The following is a 16,234-nucleotide window of genomic DNA, read 5'->3' as shown; positions in this document are numbered from 1 at the left end:
ACTACTTATAAATAATTTCACTTACTCAAATCATCCTACATCTTAAGAATTAAAATAACTACATTTATGGCATTCAAGTAAATATGCATAATTTTATTATACTTATTAGTACATATAAAACTACATGAAGATACAAGTAACTGCCTTATGATTTGTACTGGGAAAACCAATTAAAAAGAAATATAAAAGTAATAATTAGAATCATAAGAAGAAAATAAAATTTAAGAGACGAATTTGGAAACCTTTATTTCTTCTGTGTTCCCAATGTGATATTTGATTAGGGAGGGGTTTGGTGGGCATGAGGATTTTTTTCTTCTCTGGTTTCTTCATTCACCCTGTTGTTGTTAATTCTTTCCCACTGGGGGTCGACTTTGTGTAAAATTTATATAATATCAATTTTTCAATGTTTCAAGGGACTTCTTAATCAACAGACATTTTTGAAATACCACACTGTGTGTAGCGACAGTCAAGAGAATAGACAAGACAATAACATCTAATGATAAATGATAAAAAATGTATAAAAACAACATAATTACACATTTTGTCAAACAAACATTTTTTATGGTGATTCAACACACTAAATAATGTACAACACAAACACTGCTTGAAGTGGAAATTCCTAGGTGGGAATTATCCTAGCTGAGAGGGAGTGCTTTATGCAAATTTTCTTAACTGGGGATGTACTTTCCCTTCACATTCACCCCCTGCTCCTAGTTGATCACTAAATACCAGCATTTTTCCTACTTCATTGAGTCGGATGATGAAAAACGAAGGTTCTGAAATGCTATCTTCTATATATATATATATATATATATAATGGATGTATGTGTGTTGGTGTGTATGTATGTTTGTTCTGACATAACTCTCGAACGCCTGGAGCAATTTCAACCAAACTTGGTACACGTATCACTTGCAATCTGGAAATAATACTTGGGGTAAGACACCCCTGGCACCCCTAGGGGTGTGGTGGGAAGGGGTGACATGTAAAAATAATCGAAAACGACCAATATTAAATTCCGCACAAACAGACACCTGTGACTCTATGCAATCCTGCACAGCGATAATGTGTCTCAGGTTGTCTAACATTCAGGCTGATATGACTTTGTGTTGTGAAAACGCCCAATATTTGTGTGTAATCCATAGTTTTTGGAGTTGCTAAACTAATTGGTGACATTCACAATCACATTTAAAATTAGTTACATTTTACACTATAGTTAGAATTCATTATTTTCCTGTCTAATACAAGATTGGGATAAATAAATACCCGGGCAATGCCAGGTAATCAGCTAGTATCTTATAAAACAATCGTGATGTTTATAAACATATTTTTAATACATGAGGAGAGTATGTATTCTATGATATAGCTATGCAAAACAGTAGATGACTACAGGTTTTTAAGATAACTACAGAGTGAGGCAAAAGTCCAGCACAACCCTTTTAATTTGAAAACGAGTTGACAGAGGACAATGAAACTTCAGATATGGGTAATGGGGTGTGGGAGCACACCAGATGGGGCCTGCACGCATCATGGCTGCCATCTTGAAAGCCGTCATTTTGGAATTACCTCCAGATTTTCAAATTGGAAGGGGGTCATGTGGCACATCGTTTAAGATGTGTGTTTTCTCAGAGAAAGTTTTTCCCCTAACTTTATTTGGTGAGGATATTTTGACAGTTAAAGTTCACATTTGGTGTAATGTAATGGGTTGTTGACCGCACAGAGAGGTGATTCAGGACTGGAATCACAGTTTAAAGTGGAATTCCAGCCAGTATGTGCCACCACTGAGTATCAAACCTGGAACCCCTTGATTACAAGCTATAAAAATGTATAACTGTTATTGCTTTGTGATTTGATTTGATTTGCTTTATTTTACTTAGTTTTTTGTGCCACTTTTGGCTAATTTGTGAAGATGGGGATGAGTGATGATATGATGAAATTGATGAATGGACACTCACAACCATCCATGCCCTGGCCAGGATTCAAACCCAGGACCCCTGGCGTCATAGCGCGATGTGCTAACCACTCCATCACAGGGGCCGGCAACGGTTCTTGCTGTTGGTAAAAATATCATATAATGCAGTAACTAATTTAATTTACGTGCATACCTGCATAATGAATAATGCTTAGAGCATTACACTTTAAAATGCCACGCATTAGATTCTACATTAACGTAACACCTTTCAAAAATATACGTACCACGGAATAATGACATGTTGTTACAAACTACAATTTCCGTTCCATTTTCTCCTCCAAGATCACAGGAACTCAGAACTAGTAATTCTGACATTGCGTTTGTACCAATCAAGAAAAATGGAAGATATTGCACCATACTGAAATAAAGAAGAATTTTATTTTTTAAAGGAAATTTTGAATTTCTTATGTTGTTTTTTGTTTGCTCAATACGGATTGATTCTTATCTGCCATTCTTGTTTTCATTTGCCAGATCTGTAGCAGCTTTTACCTGGGTGAAACCACACCTCTCGCCTGATCAGACTTTGACATGAAATTGAATAGCACATACAATGATAATAGTAATAATATGAGGGGAGTTCAACAATTATTGTCCCTAATATAGAAGGAATGATCCGAAACAATTGAAATTTTTTATGTGCCATGTATAACTCTTTGAATGATTACACACAAAATTTCAGCCACATAGGGTCTATAATCGTGGGCTGGGCTACTTTCCCAGAGGCAAAGCTGCATGCCACCAGGTGCGTCCCCAGGTTGCGGATAGGGGAAAGGCTAGCAGATATGTTGGCTAGCTGGAAACAGTCGCGGACAAGCAGCAGCAGGATTATAGGAGGCAGCGAGATGTGGAGTGGCATCTACATCTCAGTAAATACATCGGGACTCCGAGGAAAATCCTGTGATGTGGCGAGGTAGAGCCGCCACTATAAAAGCTCAGCCCCTGCTGCCTTGCAGGGAGGGGAAGGATCCCCAAAGGCTAAGGGAAGGAAACCTGACAGAAAACCAAAGGGGCAGAAGGTGTAGTGAAGCCAGTCTCTCTAGGGGAGTAAACCTCAATCAAAAATTCTGGTCCTCCAAGTATGGGGGTTGGGTGGGGCTGACAACCCCACACCTCAAAATGAGAAAGGTTTCAAAACCAGAATAGGAGCCTCGGAATGGTAGCTTCAAATGGAAATGACAAAGACAACGGAAAATGGATATGAAGATTGGTACATGGAACGTCCGAACACTCTATAAACCTGGGGCAATAGGAGGTTTAATACAAGAAATTAAGAAATATGACATCCAGGTAACAGCCATACAAGAAAGAAGATGGAAAGATAAAGGAATCACTGAACATAGGACTCATACAATTTGCTACAGTGGAAAAGAAGGAGGCGGAATAGAAATTGGAGTGGCAATTATAATTGATAAGAAGATTAAAAACAATATCCTGGATTTTAAACCAATCAGTGAAAGAATATGCTCCTTAAGAATTAAGACCAGGCTTTTTAACCTAACCTTGATAAATGACCATGCTCCAACAGAGGAAAAGGATGAGGTAACAAAGGATTTATTCTACCAACAGCTGGAAAGAGTCTATGATTCAACGCCTAATAATGATACAATAATAGTCCTAGGAGACATGAATACCAAAATTGGAAAAGAGCAAGAATATAGAGGAATGATAGGTATACATAGTCTGCACATTGAATCCAATTAGAATGGGATGAGATTAATGGAATTTGCAGTAGGTAAGAACATGATAATTAGCTCCACTATTTTGCCACATAAAGATGGACACAAAAGAACATGTATATCACCGGATGGTCAAACATTTAATCAAATTGACCATGTCCTAATAGATAAAAGATTCGCCACAAGCATATTAGATGTAAGAACCATGCGAGGAGCATATTGTGGATTGGATCATCATCTAGTAACCATTAAATATAGATGCAGAATGAACAAAAATAAACTAAATAAAAATAGTAGGCAGGACAATACAAGACTGAGGGATTATATCAAGAAGAAAAACTAACTGAATACAGAGGAGTTATAAAGGAAAAAATGCAAAGAAACCCAATAATACCAGGAGACTCTATAGAAGAAATGTGGGAAAAAGTGAGGGAGAATGTAACAACAACAGCGAGAGAAATCCTAGGATATCAAGAGAAACCAAAACAACAGGAATGGCTTGATACTGAATATAAGGAAGTGATTGAATTTAGGAATAGAAAATACATGGAATACCAGGATAGACCAACTAGAGGAAGAGAAGAAGTGTATAAAGAAGCAAGAAGGGCAGCAGATAAAATTTGTAGAAAGAAGAAATGGAAATACATAAATGATAACCTAAGAGAGATAGAAGAAGAATTTAAGGCAAATAATATAAAACAAGCATTTAGAAAAGTTAGATCCTTCAAAGAAGGATACAAACCAAGAACAGATCTAATCCGCAAAAGTAAGGGAGAAATAGCAAGTGAAAGACAGGAGATTATGCAAGTATGGAAAGACTATTTTGAACAGCTACTAAACCCACCCCTGAACGTAGAAGATAATGTAATAGAAATACAGATAAATATAGAACAGCAAGGTAACATAGAAGTACAAATCGAACCACCAACAGAAGAAGAACTTAAGAAAGTAATGGACAGACAGAAAAGGAATAAGGCACCGGGAAGAGATGGCATACCCAGTGAACTACTCAAAAAAGAAGGACTGGAATTAATAAAGGCAATATACCAGTTGATATATAAAATCTGGGAAGAAGAACATATGCCGGAAGAATGGAAGAATAGTATTATATGCCCTATATATAAAAAAGGGGATAAGCTAACATGTAACAACTACAGAGGTATATCACTTCTGTCAACAGCATATAAAATATTATCAGGATTTCTTAAAGAGAGATTGGAACCCTTGGCGGAAAAATGCATAGGAGAATAGCAAGCAGGTTTTCGTATAGGAAGATCAACAACAGACCAGATTTACACATTAAGACAGATTACTGAGAGATGCTGGGAATACAATGTGGATATATTTATGATTTTTATAGATTTTAAACAGGCATATGATAGTGTACTGAGAGGGCAATTGGAAAACATACTACGGAGATTTAAAATACCAGAAAAACTGAATAAACTGATTAGTCAAACAATGACAGGAACCAAGAGCCAAATTAAAATACAGAACGAACTCACAGAAGACATAGTAGTGAACCAGGGATTGAAACAAGGTGACGACTTGCTCCTTTACTTTTCAATATGGTTTTAGAATATATAATAAGACAAACTAACATAGACCGAAATGGCACTATAGTATATAAGACCACTCAGATAATGGCTTACGCAGACGATGTAATTATCATTTCAAGAACAATGGCCACAGGAGAAGAAACATACTGAAACAACTTAAAGAAGCAGCTAAAACAGTTGACCTACAAATAAACTTAAACAAAACAAAAATGATGATCCAGAGACGAAAGACCAAGGCATACGATGCAAGAAAAACAATATCAGTAGGTGATGACGATATTGACCTAGTAGAAGAATTTGTATATTTAGGGGCAAAAATACATAAAGATGGAAATGAAAGCTATGAAATCAAAAGGAGAATAAATCAGGGAAACAAAGTTTATTTTTCCCTATTGCCGATATTCAAAACCAGGGAAGTACACAGAGTAACTAAGGTTAAACTATATAAATCTATAATCAGACCAACATTGTACTATGGAAGCGAGAGCTGGACGTTCAATAAGAAATCCGAGGTGGACCTGGATGCTTTTGAAAGGAAAATTATGAGAAGAATATGGGGACCAGTAAGAGACAGAGATGGATGGAGATTAAGATATAACAATGAATTGTACCATCTATACAAAGAATTATGTATATCCCACTTTATTAAATTTAAAAGACTAGAGTGGGCAGGACATGTCCAAAGAATGGATGCACATCGCATACCGAAGATAGTGGCTTATAGTACAATAGGAGGTAGAAGATCTGTAGGGAAACCCAGGAGAAGATGGATGGAGGCAGTGGAGGAAGATGTGAAAGGAATGCTAGGAATGAGAAATTAGAGGAGGAAAGCATTGGACAGAGAAGTATGGAGAGGCTCTATTATGGAGGCCAGGGCTCGATATCGGGCTGCAGCACCATAGGAGAAGAAGAAGAGAAGAAAAGAAGGGTCTATAATATTAATGTTATGTTTTTATGACTATCTGCGCGATGGGTACTAAGAATGTTATCCATTGATCAAAAGCGTGACTGAGTCCGCTGTTCAGAGACAAATTTGGCCTTGTTTAAGAGAAACCCAGGTAACTTTCTTGGTAGATGTGTGACCGTAGATGAAACCTGGGTACACCATTATGACCCTGAATCAAAACAACAGAGCATGCAGTGGTGGCACCATGATTCTCCGCCCCCAAGAAATTCAAGACAATGCCACCAGCTGGCAAGCTTATGGCCACCATTTTTTAGGATGCAAGGGAGTATTGTTCATTGACTACCTCCAGCACCAAAAGACGATCACAGGTGACTATTATTTGCAATTGTCCAAAAGTGATGGATGCAATCAAGGAGAAACACAGAGGGATGTGTCACAGGAAAGTGCTGCTGTTGCTGCAGGACAATGCTCCAGCCCACAGAAGTCATCTTACAGCTGCCGCTGTTGCTGCTGTTGGATTTGAACTAATCGAGAACCTTCGCTACTCTCCCGATCTTGCCCCGTGTGACTTTCACTTATTCCCAAGGCTGAAGTAGCACCTGCGGGAGACCACCTTTGCCAGCGATGCACATGTTATGCATGCTGTCGAAGAATGGCTTCTAGCACAGCCATAACAATTTTTTGAAACTGGTATTCGTGCCCTAGAACATAGGTGGGAAAAGTGCATTACAGTGATGGGGGACTATGTGGAAAAAGACATAAATGATATGTCAGGGACAATAATTGTTGAACTTCCCTCGTATTAATAATTACTATAAACTAAGAATAAATGAGTATTTTATTGCCAATTATTATTATTATTATTATTATTATTATTATTATTATTATTATTATTATAGGCTATATATTTATATTAATTGACAGATAATTAATTCTTTATCCTTTTGCATCTTTCATGTTTGGGGAATTATAGACATGGTATTATCATAAATACATGAATACATGGAAACAAATTACTAACATTTTTCATGGAAAAAGTTAGTAATTTTTCTTGTGTATTTATTATATATCTCTTTCCTTTGTGTGGGAGCCATGGTGTTCTGGTCGGTAGAGAATCTGACTACCACATGGGATACCCGAGTTCGATTACCAGGGTGGGTGACCTAGGTTTAAATTTTTCTGGCCTTGTCCCTGCTTAAAGCAGCTCTGAGACTCACCCAGCATCAAATAAATGCGTGCATAGGAGCAACCCAGGGGGTAAGGGTGACCAAAGCATGATGCTGATCACATCGCCTCCAAAATTGGCAAAGAATGCATGGGGTCCTACCCCCACATCCCCCTATATATGCCTCATGGCATGGTGCAAAGTGCACAGGGAACTTTACCTATATGTTTCCTTTGTGTGCATACATATTATCAGCATAATATTAGAGAGGTAGTTTGTTTGAACAGAAAGTATTGCACAAGACTTTATTTTTCTACAGTTCTGTCTACCCTAGCAAACCAAGACTTCCTCGAACCAACCAGTGATAATATTCCCATTCTCACAATGTACAATCGAAGAATACTTACCCATCTCATGAGGTGCAGTTTGCGAGAGTGCATAGACCTTGTGATGCATACACCAAGACAGATGGATCGCTGGTGAGCATGAAATTGATTTAGGATTTTGGTTTGTGGGAGGTAAAAGGAAAGATGTAACTCTCCACTAAATAAGATGGATTGTATAAACTGCAAAATTTCCTGAGAAACTAGAGAAACTGCACCTCATGAGTTAATTAATGGCTTCTGGTAATTAACTAGAATTCCTCTTCAACCTTAGTCATACTTTTAACACGTTTTCTGCCAGGTCGGACATAATGACCGAAACTGGCTCACACCAATAATGTCATGTTGGTCATAATGACCAAAACATGTGGCTTGACTTTGTTGTTCCCAGCATGCCATCAGTCATGAGTATAACAATGATGCACATAAGGCATGACCGACAAGGCATGTCGAGTTGAGTGCACATAAAAGTGTTGTTGTGATTGAGCATTATAGTATGTATAATCATTTAACTATGAAGAAGAAGAACAAATATGTTCGACAGTCTGTTGTTGACTACGATAGTTTGAGTTTCAGATTCCTCATGCACCATGTTGTATGCATGTTGAAAGTTATTAAACCTCGTTTGTTTTTTTATGTAGAGAATGTATTTCCTTTTGTCTATCCATGTTTTCTCGTGTACCGAAGCATTCTACAATCACTTGGGAACATTTCATTCTGGCGCAGTGTGGACGACAGGATATGATTGGATCGAATAAGGATTTGTATAATCAAGTAACGATGGATTGCTTCAAGGATAGTCTCTGTACGTATGTGACACGATTTCATGCGAAGTGCATATTTCGTTCATGAATATTCAGAACTGAACTTCTTTACGTAGAGATTGTACATTTCTCATTTACCAGAATGTGTACATTTGGTCGGAACAACTGTATGGAAGTACATAGGTTCTGTAGATTTCTTGGTCACAAGGTTGACGGATAGCATTCGGGGCTGAACATTTACTTCAATACTTGGATCCATCACCGTGTCATTAGTAATTTACACAATGGCACTTAATATTCCTTTTAGTGAGTTTAACGAGGAAACTGAAGATGTTGACAGTTATGTCTTAAGGTTCGAACAACTGTGCATAGCTCAAAATGTTTCTGAAGAGAGGACGGTTAATGTTCTTCTTTCAGGTATGGGTCCAGAAGCTTTTAAAGTTTTACGTAATGTTACTGCATCCTAAACTGAACAAGTTCACAGAGAGGTTTAAATTCAGAAAATGTATTCAAGTACAAGGAGAATCGGATTCTCAGTTCATAGTTAGATTGAAACAGCAAGCTTCAAATTTCATGTATAATCAATACCTTGAGAAAGCTCTTGTAGAACAAGTAATCGTGGGATTGCAGTCTGATATGACACGCAAAACATTATTACCAGAAACTGGTTTAACTTTTGCGAAATGCCAGGAATTAGCTTTACAGCTTGAAATGCTAGAACGTGAGGTGAGATTATTCTCCGGCCTAACCATACAAATTCGTATGTATATCACACGAAGGCTAGCTCTACTTTTCATGATAAGCCTGATAATTCATCGTATACTAGAGAATCATCATATTCTCAAGATTCGTGTATGTTAAAGAAAAGTGGACAAGTTACACACGAAAAACCTTACATTAGTCAGTGTGACAATTGTACTAAATCTCATGTACAAAGACAATATCCAGCTTGGAATTCCATCTGTAATTACTGCAAATGCAAAGGACATTGGAGTAGTAAATGCAGAAAGAAAATATTAAACGTAATAAATCTGTGAAGAAAGCATCTAGAGCACACCTACATTATGGAAATACTGATGAGGAGCTTCCAGATAATCCATCAGCGTTCATGCTAACTCATCTAAAGGTAGAAGCACTCAGTCAACACTCTGTATTAGCTGGTTCAACTGAACGTTCGGTTACTTCACCGCAAAGTTCGGCAAACAATGAATTTTCTTCTGAAAATTATACAATTAGCTTATCTATAAATTCACGAGTTACCAAATGCGATATAGATACTGGTTCAGCTATTACAATTTTCAATGTACGACATTTCGAACAACAGTTTCCGGAATGTACAATTTCTGCCACAACTATCAGACTTATTAAAGGAGTCAACGATGGTTATGTACAAGTTGTGAGACAACCTACAGTTATACTTGATTTAAATAATCAACAGTTTTCATTACCAGTGATCTTATGCAAAGAGCAATTAATGAATCCACTCATAGGAAGATCTTGGTTAGATGTGATCAATCCTTCTTGGAGGAGATTATTATTCAACAACAACATATCATTTTCTAATACTACAAGTTCGGGAGCTGATACAAGTTCAGAAGCTGATACAAGTTCAGGAGCGGCTACAAGTTCTGGAGCGGCTACAAGCTTGGGAGCTGATCCAAGTTCAAGAGTTGCTTCAAGTGGACCGTCATCTACGTGACCTCATGCTTCTGCAGTCACGGAAAGGTGGCATGTAGATTTTTTTTTCGTGGGATGCAAGTTTTTCATTGTTGTTGACGCATATAACAAATGGTGTGGCCTGTCCACACCCTAGATACAAAGGAGACTGTGCGTTGGATCTTACAGTCATGTGTGCACCTAGGTCTACCTAAAACTATAGTTTCCGATAACAGTCCCACTTTCATGTCACTAGAATTCCAACAGTACGGAATTTCTCATGTCACATCTCCACCATACCAGAGCCCAAGTAATGGTCTTGCAGAAAGATATGTGAGGACAGTGAAGACTAGTTTAAGTAAACTCCTACACGACAAACCAAACATGAGTGCTTTGGAATTAGATGCAGGAATAGCCAACCTTCTTGCTATGCTGCTGGTGAAGCAGAGAGTTTACCCTCTGCCTCTGTGTTGCGGTACAGACCACGTTTCTGGTGGGAGGATGACACCTTAGCCAAGTCCCAAAGTGATGTAAACTCATCTTCTTTCAAGAATCGTGGGAGACACGAAGAAGATAATCAATCCTTTTCAAAGAAGAGGTATCTAAAGAATGATGCAGTGTGGGTTCAGTCACCATAGCACGGAACTCCAAATCATGTTCCAGGTGTAACAATATGTCCGGTAGCAGGAAGCATCCTATTCAAGGTCCTATTAGAGGAAGGTACTACAAGGGTAGTATACCGTAGATGGCATCGGCAGTGTATGGTATCGAGAACGGACACATTAGCCGATGGCAACATGAGAACACCCCAGATGGAAGATGAAAACGAGACTGAAACCACCCCAACTAGTTCTCTTCCAGCCGGATCTTCAAGGACTTCAACACCTCAACCAAGGAGATCGACAAGAATTCAACATCCACCTGACCGATATGGTTACAGGGTTACCTAATGGTTCCTGGTTTAGGAGTATTTTGTATGTCTTTCATGTTCAGGTCACTAATGTTATAGTGACCTTCATTTTTCTTGTTCAGGTCACGAATGTTATTCTGACCATCATTGATTTTTTTGAGCTGCTTGGAGGAATGTTGTGATTAAGCATTATAGTATGTATAATCATGTAACTATGAAGAAGAAGAACAAATATGTTCAATAGTCTGTTGTTGATTTAGATAGTTTGAGTTTCAGATTCCTCGGGCACCATGTTGTACGCATGTTGAAAGTTATTAAACCTCATTTGTGTTTTTATGTATAGGATGTATTTTATTTCATCTATCCGTGTTTTCATGTGTACCTAAGCATTCTACAATCACTCGGGAACATTTCAAGTGTTTTGGCTGTTCTATATTTACAAGGGGAAAAAAGGCAATTTTTATTTTATTTTGTGTAATAAGGTCCAATAACAACTTTTTCGCAGGAGGCAAAATTGGTGAAAACACCCTGGCAGTTAATGTGTTAAAGGAAATTTATTAGGGCTGATCTGAAACCACTGCAAATATTCCTACCAATTCCCACTGATATCAAGTTCCCAAGTGAATGTTGACAGAGGCCACCAAAATTAAAAGAACCTTTAAAAGTAAGTCCTGCAGGTAAAGTTTTTTGTTTTAAATTCCACATTTTGCAGATAGGCTAAATGGAACTTTAACTGCAGTTGAAAGTGGGATCCAAACCACTATGTGCTTCCACCGGGTATCGAACCCAGGACAACTTGATTACAAGGCAACAATGTTACCATTACACCATTGGGGAGGCCCTTTCATAGATAGAGTAGTAGTTCGTTTACGTTATTTATTATAAAACTGCACATTTATTCCCCAAACAAGAATTAAAAGTATTTCAGAACATTTATAGATTTTAATATGTAAGGTTTCTATTGAAACTATGCCATAGCATTCTAACAGTTTTGATTTAAAATATTCATAATTCTACGTGAGATTGTTACACAAATATCAATTATGCATTTTGCTGACTCTAATAATTACTTGGACCCCTTAAAAGTATCACCTGGTGCCAGTGATTGAATTCTAGTGGCTACTTACCAATACTGATGCCATTCGTATCAGCTGAGACCCAGAACTTATTCATTTTCACCTTTTCTTTATTACAAACTTTCATGTTGAAGAATACATTGACATTTTTGTAAATTCAGGTATACATTATCCTAGTTTCTTCTAAAGAGTGTGTTATTTAATTATGAAGTATGCATTATTTTTTAATGCTAAATCTAATGATACTATAAATCACGATCAAGAATTTGAACTTCCAACTTTTACACACATGCTCCTAGAGTAAGTAAATGCAACAATAGGTTCATAATTTTAAGTTTCATTTCACTCACCTTACAAAATGAAAAGATACTGGAATATTTCTGATAAGATAATCCATTGTTCCTATGCTCCTATAAGTTTGCAGAATGCGATTTAGCCTCAAAATACTTGCTGGAGCATTTACTAAGCTGTGGAGATAGATTGTTAATTAACATATTAGTTACATCGTTTATTTGTAGGAAAGAAAATGCTCTGCCATTGTTAACAAACCTCACAAAAGTAACTAATTATAAAATATCACACATTCTAGAAAAAATATACACTTTAATCTCTTGTGACATAAGATTGTGATAAGCAAATTCAGATTTCCTTATTGGAAGTATCACTTCATTAAACTTAACTGACTTAATAAAACCACATTCATGATGTAGAATGGCAAATAATGGTTAGTTTTCCAAGCTGGAAGATACTTTCTGTTTCTGTGCTCTTTTCATCTAAGAGCTTATTCAGGGTGTATACTACATGTCTGTTATTAAATTCCAGGTTTTGTCCAGGTTTGTCCAGGTCTATTTATATTATTTTTCAGGTCTATATTTTTTTAAACAAAGAAAACTTGTTATTGTTAATAACCCCTACCAGAAGGCCAGTTGAGAAAAATTTGCAGTAACTAACAAAAGCAAACTGAGTTCTCACCTTCAATTGCCGTGTAATTCATAAAGTATATTTTTTACATTTTGTTTTTGCTACAAAAGTTCTAAAAATTAATAATTTAAATTCTAAGCATATGTTAATTTATATAATTACATGTTACTGCACATTCTACTTGGATGGGGAATGGCCTGTTACTTTATTTTTACAAACTTTACTCATACTGATACAAATTTATTCATAAAATATACTCATACAAAATGTACTTTGCACTTGTACAATAATTCTGTAAGTAACAAAAACAATGTGTTCAGATTGGAGTTCAGATTACACAGTGAACACTATATTTGCCTACAACTAATTACATGTAAACAGATGAAAACAAGAGAGAGAAAAGAGAAGTCAGTACGTGAAAAAGAAATAATACGGACTTCAGAGAAAAGACACTACAGGAAGAAAGAGGTGAAGGGCTGTAGAGGGGCAGTTTAAGGTCATACCCAGGACCAAGCTTTCACGGACTCTCTCAAAATTAATGAATAAATCCCTTGAATCGCAGCATTCCCCCCAAAATTCAAGTGGAGGCAGTGACAGACTCTGCTCAGGTATCCCCATGCTCGCCATCCACTTACTCACAAAACATAAGCCCCTAAGTGAAGTGGACATATGTAGTGAAAATGGTAACTTTGAGAAAAATCCAGCTTTCTGGTGAAATTCCAGGCTTTTACCAGGTTATCCAGGTATAAAAGTAGATTCCAGGCTAATTCCAGGTTTTCCAGGTCAGTAGACACCCTGTTATTCATGACTAAGTTTTGCCATCTAGGTTGAGTGGTGGACTTTTGATCTTGCCACCGAAGTTCTCAGATTCAAGCCTCGACCTGGACGTGAATGTTCTTTGTGATTGTCCAATCATAAATTTCATCTAGTCATCATGATTCATTAGACCAGGGGTTCCCAACTGTTTCATTTCACAGTGCCAAATATTTCAGCATATGGAGAAAAAGGTGAAGGAGATAGCGGAGATAATTGGAAACTTATCTGTGATGGTAAATTCTGAGAGAGGGATGATACTGTTCAGTTGCAACTTGTGGACACTCAGATGTGGTTGGCTGTTACCCAACATACGTACGGACGACCGATAAATGGGAAAAGGGAAGTTGTAGGTGCATACTCACTTAGCGACAATGTTGGTTGGAAAGCTTTGGAGGGTGTTTTCATTCATCCAACCGATTCTAATCCAAAGTTAATCCATATCGATACAGAACTTTAACAAAAGCAACAGGTGTAGTAAATAAATTTGGAATGCTTGCATGTGTGTTTGTGCATTTATTTGACAGTTCATTCTGTTCTGTTCTGTTTCTGTGATCAAAGTTTTAATGTGAAGTGTGTGTAGTAAATCGGAACAATGCATAAGTGGTCTACTGTTGTGGAATTTGTAATATACGAGGCACATGTAAAAAAAAAAAAAAAAGGCCAATAATTTTTTACTTGGGACTGGCAACACTGACGAAGCTGCGCATGTATGGAAGCATGCTTTAGTATTCTGTGCCTGCAACAGAGGTATATTTCTCAGTGTGGAGGTGCGTACGTGAAAGTAGCAGGAAGTTGAAATGGCTGCTGTAATAGAAAATCCCGCCAAATGCGAGGTGAGGTCGGTGATTAGATTTCTCAACACAAAAAGACTGAGTGCATCGGGAATTGTGTGCCATTTACGGACCAACAGTAATGAGTAAAGGAAAGGTAAGACAATGGTGTCATGCTTTTTGGGAAGGACGTTTAAATGTTCACAATGATGAGCAGAGCGGCAGGCCTAGTGTTCAGACAGACGACCTTGTGCAACGTGTTGATGAGAAAGTGCGATCCAATTGCCGTTTCACCATTACTGATCTAGGCAAGGAGTTTCCTGAAGTGTCTGATAAAACATTGCACTGAATTGTAATGGACAATCTGGGTTATCGCAAACTGTGTGCAAGGTGGGTGCCAAAAATGTTGACAAACACTAAAAAAGATGAAAGAATGCAACCAGCACGTAATTTTTTGGCCCGCTGGAAGAAGGATGAGGATGACTTGTTTTCTCACATAGTGACTGGAGACGAAACCTGGATATCGTACGTCACTGGTGAGTCGAAGCAGCAATGCATGCAAAGGTGTCACTCCGGTTCACCGAAACCTAAGAAATTCAAGCAAACACCATCACATCGCAAAATCATGGCAACCCTGTTTTGGGACCAAAAAGGTGCAATCCTCGTGGAATTCCTGGAACCAGGATGAACCATCACAGCAGATGTGTATTGCCAAACACTGTCTAATCTGCGACGTGGCATCCAAAATCGGCGAAGAGGAATGTTACGGTCTGGAATTCTGTTTATTTATGACAACGCCCGCCCACACACAGCTGACTGTACTGTTGCGACAATTCAAAAATTCCGAAGGGAACGTTTTAATCACCCACCATACAGTCCCGATCTTGCCCCAAGTGATTACTTTCTGTTACTTCATCTCAAAAAGTGGGTTGCTTCGCAACGTTTTGATGATAGTGAAATTCTCAACACGTCAGTTCTCGACTGGCTGAGATCCCAGGCAGCAGATTTCTAGGCAGAGGGTCTACGTAAACTTGTTCCACGGTACCAAAAATGCTTGGAGAATCATGGTGACTATGTAGAAAAATAGCCAGGGTATGCACTTGTATAGCATCAAAATAAATTTTTTTTCACTTGATTTTATTCTCTGTAATAACCAATAGTTCCAATTTAATGCAATTTTCTAGTATTATCACTCATTGTCACTGATTCATAAGTTAATCATTCACACAGAATGGGTCAATGGAAAAATGTATATAACAAATACACTAAATTGAAATGTTTCTGGATAAACCACATTGAAATGAATTTAACCCCTTAACCGCGGCAGAACTATATATAGACTCTCGAAAAACGGGATTATTTTGCGGCGCGACTATATATAGACGGTGTTTGAAAATTAACGGCTCTTTTATTGCGGCAAGTCATATATATATACCCCTCTTTTTAATGCTTTTACAGGTCTGTGCAAGAAGTTTGCAAGCAAACAGTCCATTTTTTATGCATTGTTGGTACGAAAAAAACAACACCTTTGTATTGTGTGTTTTCCTGCATTTTACCATTGCTACTATATGGACTCTATTGATTATCGTATACTGCTTTGTGTTCAGTGGCTTTTCTTTTAGTTCGAGAGCTGCTTCCCAAAAGGAAGTTTCGTTAGCTAG

General features: G+C 37.6%; 1 protein-coding gene across 1 annotated transcript; it reads left to right on the top strand.

Moving 5' to 3' along the window:
- Nucleotides 1-3,161: 3,161 nt before the first annotated feature.
- On the top strand, nucleotides 3,162-3,671 carry LOC145988137 (protein CFDP2-like). Its single transcript, XM_083122968.1, has one exon. The coding sequence runs from the start codon at nucleotides 3,162-3,164 to the stop codon at nucleotides 3,669-3,671; it is 510 nt and encodes a 169-aa protein (XP_082979094.1).
- Nucleotides 3,672-16,234: the final 12,563 nt, after the last annotated feature.

Source organism: Lepisma saccharinum, chromosome 5 (assembly GCF_977018435.1).
Source record: "Lepisma saccharinum chromosome 5, izLepSacc3.1, whole genome shotgun sequence".
NCBI classification, from domain to species: domain Eukaryota; kingdom Metazoa; phylum Arthropoda; class Insecta; order Zygentoma; family Lepismatidae; genus Lepisma; species Lepisma saccharinum.
The sequence above is the reverse complement of the archived record's forward strand: the minus strand, read 5'-3'. Positions and strand labels throughout refer to the sequence as shown.

What these genes read in the sequence shown, in the direction of transcription:
- LOC145988137 (XM_083122968.1), top strand. Translation starts at nt 3,162, where the DNA reads ATGGATATGAAGATTGGTACATGGAACGTCCGAACACTCTATAAACCT.